The following is a 26,704-nucleotide window of genomic DNA, read 5'->3' on the forward strand; positions in this document are numbered from 1 at the left end:
CGTCTGAGAGGCTTGAATGAATCACGCTGAATCGGGTGGAGAGCAGAGATGGACAAAGATAATATCTGGATAAACTCAAATGAAAAATACTTTATGTTTATCCGTTATTCGAAGCTTCGAATAGCATGAGTTACAGTAAAGTAAAGAGAGTATAGTAAAGAGGGTATAGTATGGTAGTAGTATAGTAAAGAGAGTTCTAACCCAAATTTGAGTTTTGCATTCAATACACGTTCAGAGTGGTACGATATACGTTCAAAGTGGTACGATAGATGTTCAATACACCATACTACTTTTGACTGGCGCTATAGGTGTATCGAACGTCTATCGTACCACTTTGAACGTGTATTGAACGTCTATCGTACCACTTTGAACGTGTATCGAACGTCTATCGTACCACTCTGAACGTGTATTGAACGTCTATCGTACCACTCTGAACGCGTATTGAACGCAAAACTCGAATTTGGGTTAGAACTCTCTTTACTATACTACTGTTATTTTTATTCCATACACCACGGATGAATAAATTTATTTGAAATGAATTGCTTGCGATGGATTGTGTATTAATAAAATAACAAACGTAAATGTAAAACGTACCGTATTCAGTAACATACGAGGTAGTACGGGCTTTGATTGTCACCCAGATCGGGACAGAATAAACTTGTTCAAATCCTACAGTGAATTCCAACTCTTTAACCAGGAACGATTCCCTACCTTCGGTTTCCAACCGAATATTTCCGTCCCGGCATTTTCACCCGTATCATCGGAGCTCGTTGGACGACGACCGTGAAGGACGACCCGGAGCACCTCGATATTCTCAGCCCGAATCTCGACCCGAGACACCTTGGTACAATATTATAACTGCGAAACTAAGCATTATCGAGCATATACCAATATCAGCGTATACCAACTTTTCTTATTTCTTTAATGAGTAGAACCGACCCTGAAATATTATCCCACATATTTATAAACACCCTGTAGAAATACAAAGTATACATATTACCCAATTTTAATAAATAAGCTCAAATTACATTTTTCTAAAATTGAGTCTATGACTTTTGAAAATATTTATAATTAATTATAAATAAGAATAAAATGACTAATATTGATATAGGTGTGGCGGCTAGTAATAAAGTTTCAAACGAACGGAGATATCATTCTATATTCATGGGAAGCAAGATGCCTTTAGAAAAATCGTTTTCAGTGCCTGATATGCAAACAAAAAGGAAGAAGCGGGATAGATTGATGACGTAAGCTATCCAAAACAGTTATATTCCAAAACTGCATCTATCATTCTCTGTTATACATGTATTAAGTTGTTTAGAATAACTGTTAACCTCTAATAGCGATATAAAAACGAATTATCTATACATTATTACTTGTTAACGTACATCTTTAATAGATGGTTGCTAAAGCATTCCTTATCTTCCAAGAAATAAGTAGTAAGTACTGCTTGTGAAATATGAAAACTATTTGCACACTAATCTTTTAGTAACCGGAGCATTTTATGTACATTATAAATTGTATTTAGAGGATCTTCATCCTTAAAACATTTTCATCCTTACAATAATTAAAACAGGTACACTAATTGTAATTTGCAGAAAATGCACTCGTCTTCATGTGTTCCAATTTCTGTTCTACAGGGTGTTCCAAAGGTTTCCGTACATACCTTTCCACAATAATCTACATGATGTCTCCTTCCATACCAAACAATTCTTATAATAACAATATTTTCATATCTTCAACGACCTACATTCACTCTTCATATTCCAACGTATACAGTTAAAAGGAACACTATATAAATAGAGTTTTATAAATGTTTCATTAAAAAGTTTTAAAAAAATGATGAAATATGAAAAAAATGATAACGGCCTTTCGTTTAGTGTTATATAAAACAAGCATGCATAAATTACGTTTATGTTATTTATTGATATGAGCTGCATATACTGATTTGATATAGTTCAGTACGACCAGTTGCGTTCGCGTTCGCTACATACCAAAAGTATTTTCTAACACTTTGACTAGCGCAGGATTTTGAAAGATGCCGCTTCGAGGCGTTCTGCTCTTTCCGAGCAGCGCCTTTACAGAAAGGTTTGTTCAATTCACCCCACACTTTGGCCACGTGCATACTAACGAAACTTCTAATTTCTATATTGTCCATAAAATTTTCATGAGAGTTTAGTGGGAGGTGTAACGTAACAACTCGTAATGCAGTGATGAACATTATTTAAAAGGAACAAGTGTAATCGAAACGTCGCATGTCGCAATCACTATCGTAATCCCCAAATTTCCTTCGTACGTACCCTGGAACGTCGTTTCTGTTGCACCAGGGGTGTCGCGAATTTTCGTGGCACTGTTTTATTAGAACCTTGATTATATTATCCCGTTGTCGCGAGGCCTTTAGTCGGCGCCACTTTAACCTCGACGCCCAGTACATTTCTACAGCGAAACACGCTTAACTACAACCATGGGAAATACACGTTTGGTGACCAGGTTTTCCCTTCGGTAAAGGAACTGGCTGTCAGATATACTAATTACCTATGTAGCTGAAAGTCACAAGAGTTCTACAAACATATAGGCGAGGCTTTTCCGATAACAATGATTCCAAATACGACCTTATTTGGGCTATTTTAAATATAGTATTTCCCGGATAACTTGATAATGTCAGCTTCTGGAGAATATCTTTCATCTGGGGTGGTGGCGAATTTCACACCTACTGGGGTTCCATATAAAAACTACACAGGACAATATTACACATGCAATTTAGCACACATCAGAATAATGCACAGAAGATAGTGCACATACAATTTAGAACACATGCGATTTATAGTGCAAATAATATTTAGGACAGAAATATAGTGTACATACAATTTACAAAACGTGCAATGTAACGCACATTTTTTTAGTGCACATCAGGATAGCGCACAGCAAGATTTTACGCACAACCATCTTCTCGTCGCCGTCGACTGTTTTACAGCCGACAGTATTAGTATTGGTTGGGGCTAGATCAGGGCGGGGGGCGCGCGCCTGCTCGCGGGCGCGTAAAGCATGGTAGCGGACCGATGTGCGGAACGACCAAAAAGTTTAAACGGAAATGTTCAGAATGATGACGTCGACAACAATAGCGATACTAACCCCATCGCACGATACTTGTAACTGCAGTCTCATTTTGAACATCCCCAAAGTTATATCGGCTCGCTACCATACTTTACGCGCCCGCGAGCGGGCGCGCGCCCCCCGCCCTTAGCTAACCCCAACCAATACTAATATCATCGGCTGTGACACAGTCGACGGCGACGAAAAGATGGTTGTGCGTGAAATCTTGCTGTGCGCTATCCTGATGTGCACTAAAAAAATGTGCGTTAAGTTGCATGTGTCCTAAATTGTATGTGCCCTAAATCGCATGTGTCCTAAATTGTATGTGCACTATAAATCGCATGTGTTCTATATTAACTCTTGGCAATGCAAGCTGTAAGAACGACCGCTTCCGTTTCCGGGGCGCGCTCGTTTCTGTTGGCAGACTTTTCGGATGCCCGCTGTGCTATGTGCGCGTCCTTTAAAACTAGAAAATTGGAGGGCTGGCGCACGCGCAGTGAGTTGTTATCTGTTATTTTGCATTTTATTCGCTTAATACATTATAATTTGTTTTGCGCTTTCGTCAGTATTTATTTTAAATTATTCCTAATATTTATATAATTTTAGTTTCTCTAATATTAGTTTATGTTATAAATTATATATAAAAGTATGTACAATAATTCTGCGCGGTAATACAGGATGGTTTCGCGGTCATGTAGATCGGTTCTATTTTACCTACAGTTCGTAACGCTGGGTTTGAGTCCGCGTGGGACGGTACATGGGCATCACTATTTAACTTGTTATATTTGTTTCTTTCATATTTCCGGGAGATAAATGTTTTTTAAATTGCACAGTAAATTTTTTAAATTAATTTTTGTGTAGTGAGGAAACGCCAGTCAAGAAGGGTTGGTCGGTTATATGAGGGGTTATACTTTATATTCATTAGTGCATATTATGAAACAACTATTTTATTAATGCACGCGTTCACGTCGTAAACTTAGGATGTTGTAAGGAGACACGAATCACCTCTTACGCTCGTATACCTGCGTAATGGTTAATTGCGCTTTTTTAAGGTATGCCATTGTTAAAACAACGTTACTTGACCTTCAGGGATATGCAAACTACTCTTGCAAACCATATAAAACAATAAAAACAGTTGTAGATAAATGCAGTGTGTAATCCGAAGAATCAATTTATGAGTGACCGCATAGATTTAAAAACAGTTCAACTAATATTTTCTTACAATTACTTTGTGTATTTTATTTTTGCAACTAAATCTATGTATAAAGAATGGCTTCATTTGTTCTTAATTGCATTTCGAATTTTATATAATTTATGGTAATTATAAACACTTACTCAAGTTCTCCATTCAATATGGCGTTAACAGATTTTAACGCAGGACTACAAATATATGCATATCGTTATAACTATTGCAATTGCAAGTGCAATTTCATGGAGTTTCAACGAGGTCGAAAATTTGACTTTAGTTCGCGTTTTACGGTATCCGTGCTGACGCAACGGTGCGTTAAAGTCTAAGCACACACATCAGTTCCGTGTTAGTTCGGTGGTCGTCAAAGGTAACGGTTGCTTGCTTGGAATGAAGCAGCGCACACTTGACAGTTCCGTATCCGACCAGTGAAATTCGACTATCTTCCGTACCCGTCAGTTCCGGGCCGTCTGTATAAGTGTTAAAAAATATAGTTTGCGTGTTTTACAATGAAGCAGCGCACACTTGTCTGAATCAGGAATGTCAGCAGATGTCAGTGTGGAACCCGTATCCATTCAGTGAAACTAAAATCTGGTTGCCAATGATATTTGGGCATTTGCACTGACGGTCTCCTGAAATCACTGAAGGGACGACCTTTTTTTATGACCGTGACAGGTTCTCGGATCGAAGCTTTCGAACCACGCACTTCGGGGGTCTTAGACCCTAGAGTCATAAAGACAAGGGCAGCAATAGGCCACTCAGTAATGAAAATGGGAATTTCTATAATTAATATTATATCTCCATAGAAGTACCACCAATGGATTGCTGGAGTGTTTGCAATTACAATTATACCAAACATGATATAATTCTGATAAATTTTAATGATTGCAATGAAAAGAGTTGTGTATTTGAATTTTACGCGGCATACATACAGGGTATGATCGGATGCATGAATGCTGGGTGTTAGGGAAATGGAGCTGGATGTACATTTCAACAGGACGTGCAAACTTAGAGCTCTTTCACACGGCGATACATGTATCGCGATATGTGTATGATGGATACCGATTTTCCATTGATCATTATAGCTTCCATAGGAATCGTTCAGACGACCATTCCCGTATCGTGATACTGATTTTGTCTACCCCGCAAACGTCGGTCGCACGATACTTTTTGTCTGAAGTCGACTGCTGAAACGTGGACATTTTCACACAGCGCAGGGAGAAACACGTTTTGCGATACGTGTCGATTATTTGTTCTTCAATAAAAAATATCTTCTCGTGCCCCATACATTTTTGGACAGAATATTTCTCTGAAAAAAAAATGAATGCGATTGAAGCGTTATCTATTTGGATTTTACACAAATGATGTAGTTACAAACGAGCGAAGAGGAAGCATTGGGTTCATCCCATAAACAGCATTAGACATGAAAAGGGAAGTTTTCACGTATTATTTCATGAACTTCTAAATGATAGTCATACATTTTTTAATTACTTTAGAATGTCTGCCACCCCGCCGCGTGCCGTGTAAAAGGGTTTACCCGTTACAACGTTTCGTTTACCGACTTCATACGAAAAGTATCATTACTGCGGATGCCCCGATTACTGCGGATATTCTAAAACAGATCATATTTAATGTTGGAAAGTACATAATCTCTTGAAAATTTTTGATAAAATTATTTTAAACTCTATTATAGATAATTATTAATAAATATGTACAGCAAAGTTATTATTAATTCTTTTATCGTAGTTTCAAATTCGTCAAGACGAAACTTCGGTCGATTCCTGATATGGCGGTCATGAACACCTACTTGAAAAACATTTTTATTTTTGTTATTAGTAGTAATACATGTAATAAGAGTTATTTTTTCAGGAAAACAGTAAATCAGTCACCTACATTTTAGTTTTAATTTTTATTTCTCAACGCAGTATTAGGTGCAGTACTTTACACCATGTGCGTGTATTACTGCGGACCGACGACAGCACAATCTAACCTTTCTTCCGACCATATTCACTGACGTGATATTTGTACTAAGGTTATGATTCGCCTGACGTCGTACTGCAGTAATACATGCGCAGTAACTGTTATTTCGTTAGTAATTGGCACGCAGTAATGCTTGCATGTCCGCAGTAACTCCTGCAATGACATTGATCGACAAATCTCTGTGATTTTAATTAACTGGGCTTATTACCCCGCCCTCACATTTATTTATGGAATTATTAAGGTTCCACCTTTCTTTTAAAAAAAGAAGGAGGAACTTTCATTCATTTGAACGTCGTATCGAGAGTTTTAAAGTTAACCTACCATAAAAGTCCACACTCATACCCCCACCTACCCTATTACGATACGAGAATTGATCTATGAACGCTTCTATAAACAATGTATAATCGGTATCGACCATACACGTAGCATATGTGTAGCGTCTTCTGAATGAAATCGTAGGCAGCTGGCGATACAAGTGCCGCATACATGTATCCCCGTGTAAAAGAGCTCTTCAGTTTCAACGTAATTGCGCAATACATATACCTCTGTACCTTTTGGTAAGTGGGGGTGGTTGGAAAATTTCAAGATTTATTCCGTTTGTATAAATGTAATATTTCATTTTTTATGTTCAATTTTCAATGTTAATATATTTTCATAAACACTTAATGTAAAAGAACCTCTTAAACTGTACAACCTCACCTACACGCTGTTGTACTAAAAAATTACACATAGGAACGAAAGGGGTAGTTTGCTGACTGCGCGTGGTCCCGCCTGCGTCAGCTTCCCTTCAAATTGGGGACGGATCCTTTATCGCTTGCGTATATAAAATACACGCGCTCGAGTATCAAATCAAAAGGATGCGCGAGGTATTGGCTACAAGAAAAGATGGGCCACAGGGGGAGATATTACTATGAAGAGATGGAAACTTCGCATCTGCAAGGAACGCAGGTCCGATTGGTCCTAATCTAATATAATGACATCCCTACGGCCAACATTTTCTTGCATTCAATCGTCGCGCGTCCTTCTGTTTTGATATTCGCGCGCGTGTATATACTCGAGTGATGAGGGGTTTGAAGGGAAAACGGCGCAGGCGGGACCCCGCGCGCGCAAACTACCTGTTCCCGGGTCCCTACCCGAAGTTTATTGGCCCTCGTCGCGAGTAGTCACGTGTAATTTTTTAATGCAGCAGCCTGTGGATGAGGTTTTATATATTAAAATATTCTTTTACATTAATAATTAGCAGTGGATTGCTGATGTCGAGGAAAGCATCCAGTCTGTCGTTCGAGGGTTAATAAAGCATTTATAAACCTATATTGACATGATACTTGTCTCCTATTTTTAGCCACAGAATACTCTGGCAACATTTGCATGGAAAGCTGTGGGACGCCTTAACTAGTAGAATTTAGGGCGGAAAAAGTAAAGTGCATTTTCAGTGACTCACAATTCGTGTATCCGCTTGAATTATTATAAGAATAACAAACTGTTAATACACAATTTATAATATATGCAAAATGTTTTAATTACTAAAAGGATAGTGTGCAAATAGTTTGTATATTTCACAGGAAATACTAGTTTCTTTGAAGATAAGGAATGCTTTAGCAAACCATCTATCAAAGATGTGCGTTGAAACATAATAATATATAAAAACTTCAGTGATTTGATTTATGATGTGGATGTGATTTTATCACTGTTTGTGATTAAAAAATTCGTCAGTGGAATTGTCACGATAGTAACATTTGTTGATTATAGAAAGGAAAAAACATCAAATTCCAATTAGGACGTAGAAGTCTTGAAATATTGCCTTGATACTTAATAGTAAATTGACGTCATAAACCCTTAGACAGGACGCACATATAGAGGGTCTCACAAATCGCGGATTTTTTAATCGCGTTGGTTCCTCAATTTACAGTTACATATGCATCGTTCTTCCATTGCACTTATACAGCAGGGTGGGCGGAACATTGCCAAACTCGAGAAACCGCCCCAAACTGTAACCTCAAACAACTTGTTCAGAATTGGCTGTATAGCACGGTTGCGCGAGACCTTTGTTAGAAGCGAACACCGGTTGTTCGCTAACTGTTGTGTTTACCTCTTCCGGCAACACCAGGTTGCCGTGCGCTGTTACTAACAAGGAGACCGCACAGGTTATGCAATCGGTTCTGGAATGAGACTGGGTGGACATTGTAGTGCACACCTAGTGTTACAAAACCGTAAAGGGTTTTTGTACAGTGGGCCTTCGTTTTCGAGAAATTTGAGTTCAAAGTTTTGCGCGACAGTAGTATTTCAGTTGTGCAAACATTCTTAGGAAGCAACGGTCGTAGCTGCGATATTAAGATGTTTGGCTACGGTGCTGGAGGTCTTCGGTTCGATTCCTGGTGCGCGCTTGTTTTTTTTTCTTTTTCTTACCGTAGTAATGCAATGGCTGCACCTAAAATTATTTTGCCGTGTAACGATGTTAATAATATATATTATTACAATAATACTGCACCCAAAATACAAACATAATACAAGTGCAGATATAATATAAATATAATAAAACCGCAAAGTACAAATAATATCAGTGCAACAATATTAATATTATTATCATTATCGATGATGTATTAAATTTACTACGTCTATAAGTGTGAGTGCTTTTATATATTTAAAAAATATGCCGAAGACGTCGCGGGCTGCAGACTATCGAATAGACTTTAACGGCAGTTAGAGCTCCGGTCATATCTGACCGTAGGGATAGTCGTATACAGTAATATTGTTGCACTGATATTATTTGTAATTTGTGGTTTTATTATATTTATATTATATCTGCACTTGTATTATGTTTGTACTTTGTGTGCAGTATTATTGTAATAATATATATTATTAACATCGTTACAGCGCAAAATAATTTTAGGTGAAGCCATTGCATTACTACGGTAAGAAAAAGAAAAAAAAACAAGCGCGCACCAGGAATCGAACCGAAGACCTCCAGCACCGTAGCCAAACATCTTAATATCGCAGCTACGACCGTTGCTTGCTAAGAATGTTTGCACAACAGAAATATTACTGTCGCGCAAAACTTTGAACTCAAATTTCTCGAAAACGAAGGCCCACTGTACAAAAACCCTTTACGGTTTTGTAACACTAGGTGTGCACTACAATGTCCACCCAGTCTCATTCCAGAACCGATTGCATAACCTGTGCGGTCTCCTTGTAAGCGAGATCGTGAAATTCGGATGTTGTTCCCCATTGGTCGTCGAGATCACGCGAGACGTTCGACTGCCAATGGGGCTCCATAACGTGTCGTGCTGGAATGCGAAAAGCAATCGCGTCTTTCGGGCGACGAACGACGGTCGTTAGAGACTTGGGAGTACTGACTGAAGACGGTCGATATATGTCTCTCCGGTGTAACGTTCTGGGCGAGTCGCTGCCGTGTGTTACACGGAATATCCATAAATAGAGCGGTTACTCCAGGAATTGTGGGATTGGTTCGGGTGGCGTGCGATTAAGAAATAAATTTCATGAACAAGAATTCTCTTTTTACGTAACAAAACAGTAATAATGATTTATTCAATAAGGTTAATACGCTAGGTTGATTAGCAATACATAAATCACAACTCTAAGTCGAAAGAATAGAATGTAAATTATGTTGATGACGCACTCGATCAGTATAATAGATCGTAAAGTTAGACGAGTAATGACGCTAAGTCGGTATCATAGAACGAAAAGTTAAACGAGCGACGACGCTAAGTCGGTATAATAATATAAGATTTAGGAATATGACTTTTTCGTCGATACAGTATTAGATTTAAGTGGAGAATCTGAGAGTTTGTTCCTTAGAACTGGAATAGGGATCGGGAACCTTGTCCGGTTCTCGATTCAAATCACTGGCTTCCTGATGCCTAGAAGCTAGGCCTCAGCTGTCTACGATGGGAGCCACGGAGCCGGTTAAAGCGTCCTCAGATGGAAACCGAAGAGCCGGTTAAAGCGTCCCCAGATGGAAGAAAGATTTGAATACGATTCTCTACTTTTAGCGTGACGTGGTCGATATCGTCAGAGTTTGAGTATAAGAGTCAGAATAAGAATCAGAATAAGAATCAGAATAAGAATCAGAATAAGAATCAGAATAAGAATCAGAATAAGAATCAGAATAAGAATCAGAATAAGAATCAGAATCAGAATAAGAATAAGAATAAGAATAAGAATAAGAATAAGAATCAGAATGAGAATCAGAATAAGAATCAGAATAAGAATCAGAATAAGAATCAGAATAAGAATCAGAATTAGAATCAGAATAAGAATCAGAACAAGTATCAGAACAAGAATCAGAATAAGAATCTGAATAAGAATCAGAATAAGAATCAGAATAAGTAGAAGAATGCATATCGCTCCGCTGGCGAGTCTGTATTTATACCTCCTCGCGAGCCTTAACTCTCGCCAATCACGCATCACACCTTACGCTCACCGATTACGCGTACCGATCAAAGTTGTAGTAGAGTTGGTTCCCAAGTTCGCCGGTAGAAGTTACACTACTTACATTCTATCAACGATATAACAATAGATATTATAATAAAGAACGGGAAAAAATATGATGGGGTTTAGTCCGTGAACGTTACACCGGGAGACACGTGGGAAACGTGGTTTTGAAATAAAGTATTGCCCCCCTCGATTGAGGTTAAAACCATTGAGGTTTATCCCACCCGCTTGCATGTCTACGAACGCGTATGCGAGCGAACCGGAAATAAAATAAATATAATATGTCGTGGCGAAGTATCGAAGGCGCTCGCGACACAACTGATTGGTCCGGTTTCGTCCTTTCATTCCCAACTACATTCCATCAAGAACTTCGTGATGCGGAAACAGAAATTTTTGTAAGGTTTTCTACAATTGAGAAAAGGGGAATCTGCCGAAATACTTTCGGTGCTTGTTAGTAATAAACACAAATTTAACACTCTCACGGCCAATGACGGGCACATTAAACATTCGCCCGGAATTCTGTATTATACCGTAGTAACGATCAAACCATAGTAACCATCGTTCAATTAATAATATTCTAACACGGAACATCGCTTGAGTGTCACATGCCGATTTTGATGGAACTTATGTAGCAAGTAGTCCTTAAAAAAATGTTTGACTCGATTTTTTGTATCGGTAATGGTCCATATCTAGGGGATGAAGTCAGCTCTCAAACTTCAAAGTAATTAACACGTTTGCCCCAGTGCCTATCTCGGAAACTGTAGTTCCGTGCAATCAAATTCATTATTTGAAACAATAACACTTAACCAGTATTGCATTTTCTATTCGCCACCAACGTCATTTTTACTTTCTCATTTAACAGGCTCCGTGATTATGCGAGGTCTGAATCAGAGAGAAACTTGAACGATTGTCAAATGCGCTACGTACGTCTAAAATCTTTAGACCAAGTTTATTCAAGTCCGCAGAACAAAGAATTAGCGGAAAGTTTTCGATATATGAGAACCAAACCTACTATAATTGCTTTCAAGACACCGAGTTTGCAGAATTGTGAACATACAACAGGAACACTTATGAACAAAGACAGTGAGTCAATATATTTCTACTTCATAAACTTTTTTATAAAACTGAATTATTAACAGACGTATCTATTCGAGCTGCAAGTAATTTTATTCTCAAATTATTAATTTCCGGCTATTCACGTGCCTATTAAGGGGTAACACCACTGTAACAGCTTGAAAAAAGCGTTTTTTTCTGGAAATTTTTCTTGGATGGGAGGAAAGGTAATAGAATAACAATACTGGAGGAAGTTATTAAGCATATATTTAGGTATTAAAAAAAAATGATAATTGAGAAATATTAAAAAATGGCGGCACTGAAATCATTCTCGTGAGGCATGTTGAAGTTTTAGGTGCTCTGCGGCACGCAGTGTAAGTGGTGCAAATTTGAATCTGGAAAAAAGACAAAAAATATCACTTAAATCTACATGTTTACAGCTAGAGAAATACGTAGGGGATTTTAAAAATATTGATTTTTGTCTGATTGGTGAGAATTTGAATAAAAGACCGTTGTAGGGGGCGATTAGGATTCTAATAACACGAGGTTGCACATGATCACCCAACAAAGTTCAATAAGTATGTACAACTGCAGATTTTCTTATATCCGTAGAATATTTGTTGATACCAATTAAGTTAGATCAATAATATTCGATAGACCACAACGTTAGAAGACAATTTTCCGTTGAGGCGAAAAAGTACAATAACCAGGGTGGAAAACGAATTTATAGTCAGAAAATACTGCATTTGTATAAACATTAATGATTTACATATAACATGATTCATACGAAGAAAGTGAAAAAATTCATTATCGTGATATACAAACTATAAAAATAGTTAAAAAGGATAAAGAAAAACACGTGTTTCCTAAAAATGTAAATGATTGGTTTAGATTATAACATCAATTAACAGTAATATTATGATAGACTATACCGTTAAGAAGCTGCAAAATGTACACTGTATTATTAGATTAATAAGATTATTGATAACACAGCAATGTCCCAGACAAGTGTAAACATGGATAGAAGTCCAGCTACCAACTTAAATACGGAACAAGTAACGGCAGAAGCAGGTGCACTACAGAAACAGTTTCAAGAAACATCAAGGAAAAGCGTAGACGATATCAAATCTAATGCATCCATTAATTATATTGTGGAGAAACCATTGGAGGTAAGGATTGTCTTCATTAGTCAAATATTCAAACGATTTTAATGATAAGATCACAATTTGTCATCATTTTGCATGTTTTCCTAAATAACGGAATATCACTTAACCTTTTTATATAATGATATTTACGGATGAAATGGGGCTGAATCGGTGTGCGCCTAGATCCGGTGAAATCACTCCGTAAGTACAAGGTGATCCTGGAGCCACTGGACTCAAAGAGATGCCGCTTGGCACCCCGTGGCGATTAAAGATTGGCACCCCGCAGTCGAGGGTGAAATATTCATTACACCATACACATACAGGGTGTCCCAAAAATGTCGGAGTTCCTTGAAAGGGGTGACTCAGAGGGTGATTTGAAACAACTTTTTCCTTAGCGAAAATATTGTCCAAAGCTTCGTTAACGAGATATTAACGAAAACCCCCGACCAATCAGAGCGCGCGCCTTCCGCCCGAGCTCCCGTTGTAGCGTTGGCTACGCGGTAGGCGGCTGCGCTTGTACTAGGAAGGTACGAACAAGCAAGTCGGCATGCATCGAAGGAAACCGCGTTATACAGTTTTTTTAAAGCAGAATCTTAAATAATAATTGTTTGAAGTGAGAGAACAAGAAATACGTAAATTTCATTTTCAAATAAGGCATAAACGAAAAGGTAATGTAACAGAAAATGTACGACAAGTGATCGTAATTCGTTATTGAGGTAAAAATCCGTAGTTTAATTACGGCCAACATAACTAAATTTAAAAAATAATATTAGGTGTATGAATAAAGACTTTCCGATTGGATTTACATAATCAGTATAAAGCAACCGAATTTCTATCGCAGTGATATTCGTAAGCTACCAAATAAATGGCAAAAGGTAATTAACAATAATGGAAATTATTTCGATGGTTGAGTTGTTTTCATACTTTTTAAATCAAACTGTTATTGAATCCTAAAATCGAACAGAATTTATTTCTACACCTAATAATCACTAATAAATTAAATAACACTCACGCCTACGAGCATTCCTTTCCTTCCTTTCCTTCCTTTTCGGAATCCTGTGTCACTAAGTAAGTAGGTCACTGTGCCGATCCTGGTCATCGGTGGACGACAAATTTATGGTAGGGTTGCGCCCACTGCTCAGCTGATCGCAGGTATACGACACCACCCGAAGGTAAGGATCGCAACGTCAAGTGCGTTCGGGTTAATGTACCGAATATTCACTTCACTGCACGGCCACTAACACTGATCACTTAATTTACTTTTCATGGAACGTGTTGTTCCTACGTTATAAAATTGGTGGCCCCGAAAGGGGCCGAACACTGTTAATTGAGCAGTTGCTCGATGTGACCACCCTCAGCGTCTATGCACGCCTTGCGGCATCATTGACTCCGTTGAGAATGATCTTGACGTCAAACGCCGAATCGTATTCTCGCTGGGGGTTTGGATGTGCGGGTATTCCCGTGCAAATGCTCGCATAGTAGCACTTGCGTCCCCGTTGTTCCGGGCGTACACCCAGAACATCGCGTAATAATCATGAGCGGAGAACATTTCTGGGATGAGATTGCTAGCTGACTGACAGGATTTTTTCCAAGCAACTTCCTCTACCCCCAAGTAGTTTCTCTCGTTCCATTATGAGTTAACTCCCACCAGGACAAGAGGCTTTAGGTAAAAAGAAGCCAGCACATTTTCGAAACACAAGTGCTTTGCAGAAGTGCAACGAACGACCCATCCTACACTTTCACATAAGTCCGCGCTCCGTCCTTTTACTGCCAATGTACCCGTTGCTTCGAGATAGACAGCAGACACCACGTGTTTCGGTTCGACAGGGCCCGAAAAGAATAGACACAGAAAGTCTTCGAGTTGCTATAAAGAAGAAAAGGCATACCATTCCTGTTTCCGTTTTCCGATACCCTCAGTTCACGTCTGCTACGAGGCGTAACCAGCTAAGCCATAAATTACCCAAAACAAATCGTTCTCTACCGCCGACTCGCAGGACAATACGGTCATAAACCGCGACCCTGGCGATATGCTTAATGCAGACCCATCAGCCTGATTAATTTTAAATACGTCTCGCGGAGAGACACAGGAAGAAAGGGGGTAACTCGCTGACTGCGCGTAGTCCCACCTGCTTCGTCCTTCTTTCCAATTAAAGGCAGGTCCCTTATCTCTCGAGTATAAGGACGCGCTCGAATTTCAAAACAAAAGCACGCATTGACGTATTCCGTGCGAGAAAAGGTGTGCATGAAGTCCGATTGGTCGTAACCTAAAAAAATCTGCCCTGCATCCCTCCCAAACGGCCACTGTTTTGAAGAGGCCTTCTTCACAGCCATGTCTCCTCCACAAGGCCCACCAGTATAAATACACACTCGAATTTCAAAACAAAAGCACGCGTCCGATTGGTCCTAATCTAACCAATCTGCCCAGCATCCCTCTGAAGCGGCCACTGTCTTGAAGAGGCCCTCTTCACAGCAATATCTCCTCCCCGAAGCCCACCTTCTCTCGCACGGAATACGTCGACGCGTGCTTTTGTTTTGAAATGCAAGCGCGTGTTTATACTGGTAGGCCTTGGGGAGGAGACATGGCTCAGAAGAAGGCCTCTTCAAAACAGTGGCCGTTTGGGAGAGATGCAGGGCAGATTGGTTAGGTTACAACCAATCGGAATTCATGCCTACCTTTTCTCGCACGGAATAGGTCAACGCGTGCTTTTGTTTGGTAATTCTAGCGCGTGCTTATACTCGAGAGATAAGGGATCTGTCTTTAATTTGAAGGAAACACGAAGCAGGCGGGACTACGCGCAGTAAACGAGTTACACCCTTTCTTCCCGTATCTCTCCGCGAGGCGTATTGATGTTGGATATTACTTTTTAATTGCTAGTTCCCAAAAATTAATCAGGCTGGTCGCCCAAAGCATTTCGCCAGGGTCGCGGTTTATTACCGTATTGTCCTGCGAGTCGGCGGTAGACAACGGTTTCCTACAGTTTTGGGTAATTTATGGCTCAGTTCGTTCCGCCTCGTAGCTGACGTCAACTCAGGGTATTGGAAAACGGAAACAGGATTGGTATGCCTTTTCTTCTTTATAGCAACTCGAAGACTTTCTGTTTCTCTTCTCTTCGGGCCCTTTTGAACCGAAACACGTGGTGTCTGCTGTCTATCTCGAAGCAACGGGTACATTGGCAGTAAAAGGACGGAGCGCGGACTTATGTGAAAGTGTAGTAGGATGGGTCGTTCGTTGCACTTCTGCAAAGCACGTGTGTTTCCAAATTGTGCTGGCTTCTTTTTACCTACAGCCTCTTATTCTGGTGGTAGTTAACTCATAATGGAACGAGAGAAACTACTTGGGGGTAGAGGAAGTTGCTTGGAAAAAATCCTGTCAATCAGCTAGCAATCTCGTCCCAGAAATGTTCTCTGCTCAAGAGTATTACTCGAGGTTCTGAGTGTACCCCCCGAATAACGGGGACGCAAGTGCTGCAGTGTGAGAATTTGCGCAGGAATACCCACGGCTCCGAACGCCAAGTTCTCATTCATTTCCACAAATTTTTATAACGTAGGAACAACACGTTCCATGAAAAATAAATTAAGTGATCAGTGTTAGTAGGAGTGCAGTGAAGTGAATATTCGGTACATTAACCCGGACGCACTTGATGTTGCGACCCTTAACTTTGGGTGGTGTCGTGTACCTGAGATCAGCTGTGCACTCGGCGCAACCCTACCATAAATCTTTTCGTCCACCGATAACCAGGATCGGCACAGTGACCTACTTAGTGACACAGGTTTCCGAAAAAGAAGGAAAGGAAGGAAAGGAATGCCCGTAGGGGTGAGTGTTATTTAATTTATTAGTGATTATTAGGTGTAGAAATAAATTCTGTTCGATTTTAGGGTTCAATAACAGTTTGATTTAAAAAATATGAAAACAACTCAATCATTGAAATAATTTCCATTATTGTTAATTACCTTTTGCCATTTTTCTGGTAGCTTACGAATATCACTGCGATAGAAATTCGGTTGCTTTATACCGATTATGTAAATCCAGTCTGAAAGAATTTATTCATACACCTAATATTATTTTTTAAATTTAGTTATGTTGGCCTTAATTAAACTACGGATTTTTACCTCAATAACGAATTATGATCACTTGTCGTACATTTTTTGTTACATTACCTTTTCGTTTACGCCTTATTTGAAAACGAAATTTGCGTATTTCTTGTCCTCTCACTTCAAACAATTATTATTTAAGATTCCGCTTTAAAATAAAACTGTGTAACGCGGTTTCCTTCGGTGCATGCCGACTTGCTTGTTCATACCTTCGTAGTACAAGCGCAGCTGCCTGCCGCGTAGCCAACGCTACAACGGGAGCTCGGGCGGAAGGCGCGCGCTCTGATTGGTCGGGGGTTTTCGTTAATATCTCGTTAACGAAGCTTCGGTCAATATTTTCGCTAAGGAAAAAGTTGTTTCAAATCACCCCCTGAGTCACCCCTTTCAAGGAACTTCGACATTTTTGGGACACCCTGTATACTATGCATGCATGGGGCGGTGTTGCAGTACTATCTGTTCTCGCGCTCGCGGGTTCCGCAGGAGGATGTGCGCCTTGTTGGGGCGAAAAATAGGTAATTCTTTGTGAATTTTTTGTACAAAAACGGCGCGACAAATTATTTTGAGGTTTGGCAGGCTACTTTATTGTACCTTGAGCTATAGTGCTGAATTTTTGTGTGGCAGTGAAAAAAAAAGATGTAACGAACAAATTTTTCTTCAATATTTTTACTGTGCAGTTACCAAAACAATTTTAAGCAATTCAAATGATTATAATGATAATACTATTTTCTTGTATATTGTCATATAATACAAACAGTATCTTACATTTAAATATCACATCGATATTACCATACCTTATTATACTGTGGAATATACAAAAATAAATTGTAGGTACATATCAATTAAATAAAAGACATAAACTATAGTATAAACTAAATATAGATTACATGCAAACTAAACTTAGAATATAGGGTATAATTTAAAATAGGAAGGACACGGCTTTATAAAATACTTTCCATTTCAATTCGTTCAGTTGTTGTTTGTTCATTTGTTTTCGTTGTAATTTAAATTGGATTTGAAACTGACTCGCCTTTCCATTGTATTAGGCTAGACTGTATGCTTTAGAACAGCTAGTTATCATGGCTTATGAAAAAGCCTTCGAACCAGAATTGGTCATTATCTAAATAAAAAATAATTGAACTCCATTAACTTCATTTATTTTATCTGCATTCGACAAACACCAGATGAATGGATTTATTCATGGTGCGTTTTATCTTCAGCGTTGAATGGTTTCCATCGGTATTATGTACATCGTATTTTCGTCTTTGGGCGATACTACATTGTAACATGCGCGGTTTTCACCGAATCCACGGGTTCCCGATTCTCAGCGGCTCGAACGCGTAATCGTAATTGTAATTATAATTGCCGTATACTTACATTTGACAATAACAATTGTAATTGCTTTGCACAATTACGATGTAATTGCCATTGTCTTGCAATTACATTTGGTAATTACAATCGTAATTTTCAATCACAATCTCAATTTACAATCTTAACTACATGTAATTGCAATTACTTTTCATCGGAATTACACTGTAAATGCAATGAAAGTAATTGATTACGCCCAACTCTGCTGATGCTCCATCCTTTGCGTACGCGACGAGCGTGCGCGATGGGCATGAACGTCTAGACTCGCTCTGATTCTATCTCGCTACCCCTTTCGGCAAGAAAGAAGCGAGAAACGAGCGCTCAGAATTAGTGCTCCGTAAAGGTACGCTCTCACTACGCCTCGCCTCGCCTCGCCATGCCACGGCTCGTTTTCCTCTTCCTATGCTTTTCTTATGTAGTTTGACAATTTGACTCACACTGCGCCTCGCCTCGCCTCGCCTCGCCTCTCCTCGGCGCGAAACCGAGCTGCGGATTCTTCCTCGAGAATATTTTGAGGAAGAGTGGCGGGGCGAGGCGAGGCGAGACGTAGTGAGAGCCTACCTTAACGATGAATGGTCAACGCTGGTATCGAGCCGCGAGCGTTCAGCGAGGAAGTACTGTATACTGAATTTTGAGCACGATAAAAATTTTCCGACAAAAGCGATTGCTCGGAAAGGCCTGATCGGCTTGAACTATTTACCAAGAACATATTTGTGAAAAATTGAAATTTGATTATGGTCCTTTAGATCTTTCTCGATGGCCCATACGGAGCTCCTTCGAGTCATATATTCCAAGCACAACATGCAGTTCTAATTGCAACGGGAATTGGAGTCACACCTTTTGCATCGATACTACAATCAATCATGCATCGTTACTGGAAAGCTAGACACAGTTGTCCAAAATGCAAATTCTCATGGACTAGCGAGATTCCGCCCACTGTCATGCACCTACGAAAGGCAAGTACATACTTAGTTTTTATGTGCCCTTTTAAGGTCAACACTTACTGTAACACAGATTTACTTCGTTGATTTTTAATCCTGTTCTGTAACATTTTTGTAAAATCTTTTCATTTGAAAAAATGGTTAGAGCACCATTTAAGGGGTTATTCTGGTAATCACGCCGCAAAATTCGGCAACATTTAGGCTTTTTTCCTCAGTGAATACAATGAATAACAATGTCAAACTTTTTTTTTCATTTCTTAAGCAACAGTTTTAATTGTGTTTTTTCAATGTTATCTGGAATTCACAATCGCGCCTTTCGCTCGCAGAGTCGAATTCTGTTTGTCAAATAGCAACTTGATAGGTAGGTACTTTGCGATCCGGTAAGTTCCAATAACAAAATTTCTGGATCAGAGTTTTTTATAAACTTTGATGTATGGTATTGAAATAATTTAGCACTATACAATATTTCCTCTCTATAAAATTGATGGTCGAGATTGCTGCCGAGTCTAATGCCCGTTGCGCACTGTCTATGACTCTACAATTGATTTATTTATTCAATTTAACGGGACAAAGCCCAGTATTTACAAAGGGGAAAAAAGTGATGGTGTACATAGTGAACACATTCAGAACGCAACGCCAACGCCCAGTGGCCATAATACCTCCGCCATTTATAGATACCATAGGGATCAGAAAGTAGAGATAACTGTACGCTTAAAAGACACCAAAACAGATCCGTAAAAAGTAATTCCGCCAGCCACTTCGTTAACACGCAAGCAGACTCTAGCGATAGGGTCGCCCATACGCATGTTAGTTCTACAGGGTGTCCGCGGGAAGACTGTACAGACGAATTCAATAAGCTTTAATGTATAGACTTTATTTCCACTGGTTTTTGAGATATTACGCTTGCAAGTTTAATGATTTTCACTGTAAGAAAACCCGCTGAAATACCAAGGACCGGAGACGATCTTGCTGGCGCCACGGGTGACATTGCCTGTTGAAACAGATACCTACCTGCCAAAGGTCTACGCTAGGGATGGCAGGCCCACAGGCTGGACAATTCTTTTCCGTCAAAAATGCTACTTAGGTAGGCACATCTGCGGTATCGAGAAGCGCACCGTTAATGTTTCAAAACGTCAGAAAATTTACTTAGAATTTGTACGCAGTGAGAAATAGGAAAATATGACTCAATTTTCAACTTCAGTAGTCTTTTAGTTCGCACTTGCTTCAACCTTCGGATGGTCGTTTTTTGTGAGGGATGCACGTTTTATTGGTTAGGTTAGCAGGTGTGAAAGTTGCTAGACCAGATTGTTTTAGGACCAACCGAATTTGCATCCCTCCCAAAAGAACCGGCCATCCGAGCGTAGAAGGAGTTGCGAAATAAAAGACTATTGAAGGCGAAAACTGTGTCATATTTTCCTACTTCTCCTTGCGAACAAACTCTAAATATATTTTATGACGTTTTGAAACATTACCGGTTCGCTTCTCGATTCCGCAGATGTACCTACCTAGTATTTGTGACGGAAAATAATTGTCCAGCCATTGGGCCTGCCATTCCTGGCGTAGACATTTGGCAGGTAGGTATCTGTTTCAACAGGCAATGCCCAACGCGTGCCACCCGTGGCCCGAACAGGACCACCCCCGGTGCTTGCTATTCCAGCGAGTTTTCTTCCAGTAAAAATCAGTAAACTTGCAAGCGCAATATGTCGAAAATCAGTGGAAATAAGGTGTATACGTTTAGGTTATTGGATTTGTCTTGGAACGCACTATCAAGTAAAATCTAAAAAATCGTCTCGGCTAATAAAATTGCCCCTTCGAATCATGCAATTCCATATAATTTTTTTTCTCCAATACGTTAGGAGATATCCGGCTGTTCAGTTTTCCCGAAGACACCCCGTATATCGTTCGACCCGAAAATGCGGGGTCTGGCGCAATGGACGTCGCACAATATGGAAATTGATTATCCCCAGCAATTGGGAACAATCTATATGACTGTAGTGTATGTAGGGATGTGTGAGATCGAGCGACGTAGCAAGCATGCGCACGAGTACGTGAGGAGGGGGGGGGGGGGTGAACGCCGAACACGGGGCCTGTAAGCAGGTGATGCCACGAGAGCAGTTATGTAGTTAATTACTACTTACCTAATCTCATGTTAGACAATAATTATACTTTCAATTATCTGTTTCAAGTGTTGACATTTGTTACTAAGCCAAATATATTACAATGGCGACGAGGATTAAAAAGATAAAAATAGATTAAAGCGTGCACGGCAAAGAGGTTAGCGTTGTCACGTGGTGAATTGATTGACTGTAAATCGCAAAGTTTTTCACGCACCGATCGATTAGAAAGGTGCTCGTTCGAGAATATAGACATAGAGGTTTTGTAGTCAAAGTGAACTTTATAGTGAAATAAAGAGTTTTAACAGCATTTTGAATATGTAACGAGTTATAAAGGTGGGACGCTGATTTTGCCCCCATCACTCGCGCCTGGCGCGGCCCGCTGCTACCGAGCACGGCCGCAAGGCGGCTGCGCGCCGAGAGGCGCTCTCGCTCGCGAGGTTCGCGTGGCGCCGCATATAAGCCAGCGCGGCGGGCCCGTCAGGCAGAGTCTACCACGAGCGTTACAGGCGAACGGTCAGAACTCTCCCAGCGATCTCTTGTGTACTACAAGCTGTATTGCTATACCTTTTTGGATTCCCCTACTTCCACGGGCCTTAGAGGAACGCGAGTTCGCCGGCCACAAGACGCAAGTCGATATCCACCGCCAATCTTAGGGACAGGTTTCGCCTGTCCCGGAGGACATCCTACAGTCTCCGTATCTCCCGCGGGTTTTACTTACTGGGCGATCGAACTCAAGACTTCCCGGTCAGAGCCATTGGTGGAGACCACAGCCAGGGTACCAGAACGACCACCGCCGACTCGCAACGATCTTCGCGACGCGCCCGCGACAAACCAGCGTCGGTGCGATAACTTAAGACGTAGTAGGCTGAGGTTAGCATTAAGCCGTTACCCTCTTGTAAGCCAGCATACACCTGGCCGGGCTCTTTTGTACACGCGACTTAGTACAACCTGTTCAGCCACTTTACCCGCCTTGTTCACTCGGCCACTCTATACCTCACCCGTTCGGTTAGTAGCCGTTACGGAATGCGGTTACAAATATCACAAGTAAATGCTAGGTTATGTTTGCTTCCCGAACTGAACAGTGAATAGCCAAAGTACAGCGAGATTATTTTACTGAAAGCATTGTTAATTGAGCGAATTACAATTTAAACTAAAAATTGGCAAGGACTGGACACCAGTTGCTGAAGCAACAACAAGCGAATCAAATATTACAACATCGTCACGGTTTATAGATGTGACGATGTTGTAACATTTGATACACGCTGTAATACTGTGTCACGACAGCGAATGTCATGACTTTAGTGTCACGTGTAACGTTTTTACGGGTGGCGTAACGGGCGCCACAGGAATCCGGGACTGATTCGAATGGCGTGCAATAAAGAATTAAAATTAGAAATTAGAGTAATTAGGTTGCGACTCTTGGTCAGTACAAAAGAATGTCCGTTTGATCGATCAATTTAGAGTAATGTAACTTAAATAACTAATAGCGACGTTTTAGTCGGTTGAAAGGAATTAGCTTATGGATAGTAACTCTATTGGTCGATGTAGTAGGAGCATAGAATAATATAAACTTAGGATCTAGAAAATTAAATATGTTTAAGTTGAGAATTGGTTGAAGTTGTTTCTTCGTTTCATCAGGGGCAGGTATTGCCATCTGGAATAATCTCACTCCCTCGTTGCTCAGGAGTAATATTACTAATCTGAAAATAATTATTAGTAACTGAGCTTCAACAAACTGAGGGGCCTACAAGGCGGCTTCCAAGGCAGGAACGTCTTGTCAAACCTGGCGACTATGGCCTTGGTTGGAGCGCTCAACATAACCGAGGGGCCTACCAAGCAGCTTCCAAAGTTGGAGCATTCATTTAGGTCGGAATCAGCTATTAGCTTTAACTAATCCTAGAGTCATTGAATGTAATCAATTCAATGCCTGAATGAATCTGAATGGTTGAATGCTTCTCTCTGGGCTATAATGTATTCATACATATATATTCGGAGTACTGGGAGCACACCAATAGGAATAGAGCTCAACTATTACGCAACAGTTATTCTGCGCTCGCATGGTCCGCTCTCCAGTCGGTCTATGGAGCGACTGGTTACCGCGCAGGCGCGCGTGGAACGCTCGGTTGCCCCACTCATCGCTATGCACACATCGCTGCTCCCGATCCTTGCTCTCACCGATCCGCCGATCGACTGAGGATCGCGCATGCGTTCACTTCACCCACTCCTCAACACTCAATTCTCTCTTTCATTTCACTCGCGTCTCACGGTACTCTGAGTTAATATTAATATTAATGCTACGTACACCTAATAAAAGTAAGAATAATAAGAATATAAGTATTATAATAATTATTAATTACGTTTATTAACGAAAAAAGAAAAGGGCAATTTTGGGGGTTTGTAGGGTAAATGATAGTAGTAGTTGACCACCTAAGAGCTTAAGTTTAAGTAAACGCTATGGAATAAGTAACTTGAATTTTATAAATGAAGTTTCGTTATACCAGGCGAAAAGAGAAGTATCGACGATGATTATAAAACCAAAGAAACATTGAAAAGGAACATAACTCAAAATTGTAGTTATTGACCGGTTGTGGCATAGTTGTTGGCCGGTTTAGTTCCAGTTGTTGACCACTTGATGAATATAAAAGAAAATCGCATATTTTTTACTTTAAAATCACTTTTATTAAAACCATCAGTCAACATATCAAAATCAAAGACATATTATCTTGGGGCAGGATGAGTTTCATGTGCACCCTTCACGACGCACAGTGGTGGGAAATACCGAAAATCTGGCCAAAATGGCATTTTATGAACTACAGAATCCAATGTTAGAATAGCATAATTTCATTAATAAGAGTCATGGCTATCGTACGTCATAACGTACTATCGATACTTAATTTTCGTTATTTCTATCATTATTTTGCTTTTAAAGTCAGACGTTTGAGTATGACATACTTCGTCGCTGTTTCATATGCACATTCAGGCTGCTGTCATCTACAGTACAATTATCGAAATGTAATAGCATTTAAAGAATTAGGGAATCCTAAACTATCAGAAAATTGTATTGATATTTTTTTTATCTTTGGAAATTAGCTATTATAGAGAATTTATGAAACTCGTGTACAGGAAGACAACAATGAAAAAGAAATAGACTTACATTTCGAATGCCGCAAATTGCCATAGTGATATTAGACTCAATTTAAAGCTTGGACCACATAGAATATAGGTAAAGACAAATTGTTTGCAATAAATTGCATCTTTCAGCGTAAGACCATGTTTAGTAATGCCATGCACATATGCGCGCAGTGATCGGAAATCGAGAAAACAGTTTTCGAGATTACTCATTACGAAACTTACGTCAAGATTGCAAAAAAAAAAACAATATGACGGATGCGTATATAAAAAAAACATCAGATTTGGTCTAAACACGGTATTCTGGAGTTTTCGAGGCTGCTCATTACGAATCTTATGTTAAAATTGCAAAAAACAAAATAGCGGGTATTTTTTACTGTAAAATCATTTTTACTAAATCTATCTGTCACCATATCAAAATCAAAGATATATTGTCTTGGAGCAGGGTGAGTTTTGTGTGCACCCTTCACGACGTATGCCGTGCACTTCGCCGCTCTTTGTTTCTCTTTGCCTTTCTCTTTTTCTTCTTTTCTTTTTTTCTTTCGTCAAGCGTCTTTGATCTGCGAATTATCGTACCGACTTCCAGATCAATGAAAAATCAGTAGTCACCGGAGGTGCATACCCAAAACCATATAAAAGCAAGGCACATTGTCCCGTGTCTCCAAAGATCTAAAACAATTTGAATCGCAGTTTTGCAGCATGAAAATGACGAATGGTCAATAATTGTATTACTGTGCATTCGCCGAACCAGTTATTGACCCCCCCCCCCCAAACACACAACATAATCACGTCTGACACGACTGGACGTATGACGAATGTTAACATTGGTTCCTTGTCAAATATTATGACCGATGGCATTGTTACGTATGTGGAATTTTCCCATACGACGCTCTCAACCGTTTCTTGGAACTCGCGTCTGCGAAGGGAAAACGCTCTAAAAGCCTTTCGGTTATCACATACCAGTAATAGGGGTGTAAATAGGGGAGTAAACCATGGCCAGTATCCAATTAGCTCCAAAAATGAGCAAGGATGCGTCTGCTTCTGTAAGTGGGAAAACAAATTCTTCTGAAGAAAATAATATATATATATATTTGTTTCATTTCTCAGAGCAATTCGGAGAGAGAAAAATTGTCGTGAAAAGAAACATGTATGCAAGAATTGGAGTTCGAGTGGACCAAGTTTTGCAGGGGCATGGCACGACAAATACAGGAAATGTTACTAGAAAGAGTTTTGCAAATCCGGCAATATTTGCAGAAGCTTTGGAAATCGACGAGCAAGTCGTGAATAACATTGCTACAATATTGTCGGTCTTTCAATGTAAAAAGCCATTAAAGCTAAAGGAACTCGAGGAATTCTGCTGGGAGACATATTGTCTTCATTACAAATTATTTCCGTGGGCTCGAATGAGTCCTGCATTACACAAATTATTAAAACATGGTTGCGAAGTAGCAAGACAGTTTCCGCTACCAATAGCGTATTATTTAGAAGATGCAAATGAATCCAGGCATAAACTTTACAGGAAAAATATGCTATTGCATTCACGACAAAATAGTCAAAAGAATAGAATGTTAGACGTTTTTAATCGAGCAATATACTTAACCGACCCGAAAATTTCAATTATGTTAATAAACAATCGATTAAAGTTGTACGAACAAACTAATGAATCGGCAGAAATTAAAAAATTCGTTGATGAGAAGGTAAAAAGATTAAATACTTACCTTAATCATGTGCAAATGACAGCTACAATGACAGCGATACGTCAAGTGATCACGAGATGTAAAACATTCAATATTGCACCTAGTGCAGTAGGGCTCCGGCCTAATATGTGCAGAGACACCTCTTTGACATAGGTGAAGCGCAAGATAAATCTCGGCCGATTTCGGACGGAGGCTAGTTACGGTACAGTGTTGGCAATGGCCGACCCCTAACACACCTCAGGTTGTTTAAAAAGCGAGCGTCTTTTATTGCTTGAAGCCGTATAGCGACAGGCACAAGAGCTCCTGATTCCGCTCGCCGCGGCCTTTATATCGTGAGGCCGTACATCTTCGCCCGCGAGATCGGTATTGGGCCCGCGGCCGCCTAGCGGTCACGACGCGAACTAACCCCCCCCCCCCCGGCCTCGGTGCCGGGCGTTCGCATGACTCGTGACGT

General features: G+C 40.0%; 1 protein-coding gene across 6 annotated transcripts in view; it reads left to right on the forward strand.

Moving 5' to 3' along the window:
• Nox (NADPH oxidase) overlaps nt 1-26,704 on the forward strand; it is an 86,037-nt gene that overhangs the window by 55,551 nt on the left and 3,782 nt on the right. For 5 of the 6 annotated variants that reach the window (XM_076810363.1, XM_076810364.1, XM_076810367.1 and 2 more), the window contains 4 exons: nt 1,112-1,247; nt 11,574-11,794; nt 12,758-12,933; nt 19,113-19,326. In XM_076810363.1, coding sequence (XP_076666478.1) covers nt 1,112-1,247; nt 11,574-11,794; nt 12,758-12,933; nt 19,113-19,326 — 747 coding nt within the window. The remainder of the gene's footprint in view (nt 1-1,111; nt 1,248-11,573; nt 11,795-12,757; nt 12,934-19,112; nt 19,327-26,704) is intronic. The other variant, XM_076810368.1, reaches the window with a different exon arrangement.

Source organism: Andrena cerasifolii, chromosome 4 (genome assembly GCF_050908995.1).
Source record: "Andrena cerasifolii isolate SP2316 chromosome 4, iyAndCera1_principal, whole genome shotgun sequence".
Lineage (NCBI taxonomy): Eukaryota > Metazoa > Arthropoda > Insecta > Hymenoptera > Andrenidae > Andrena > Andrena cerasifolii.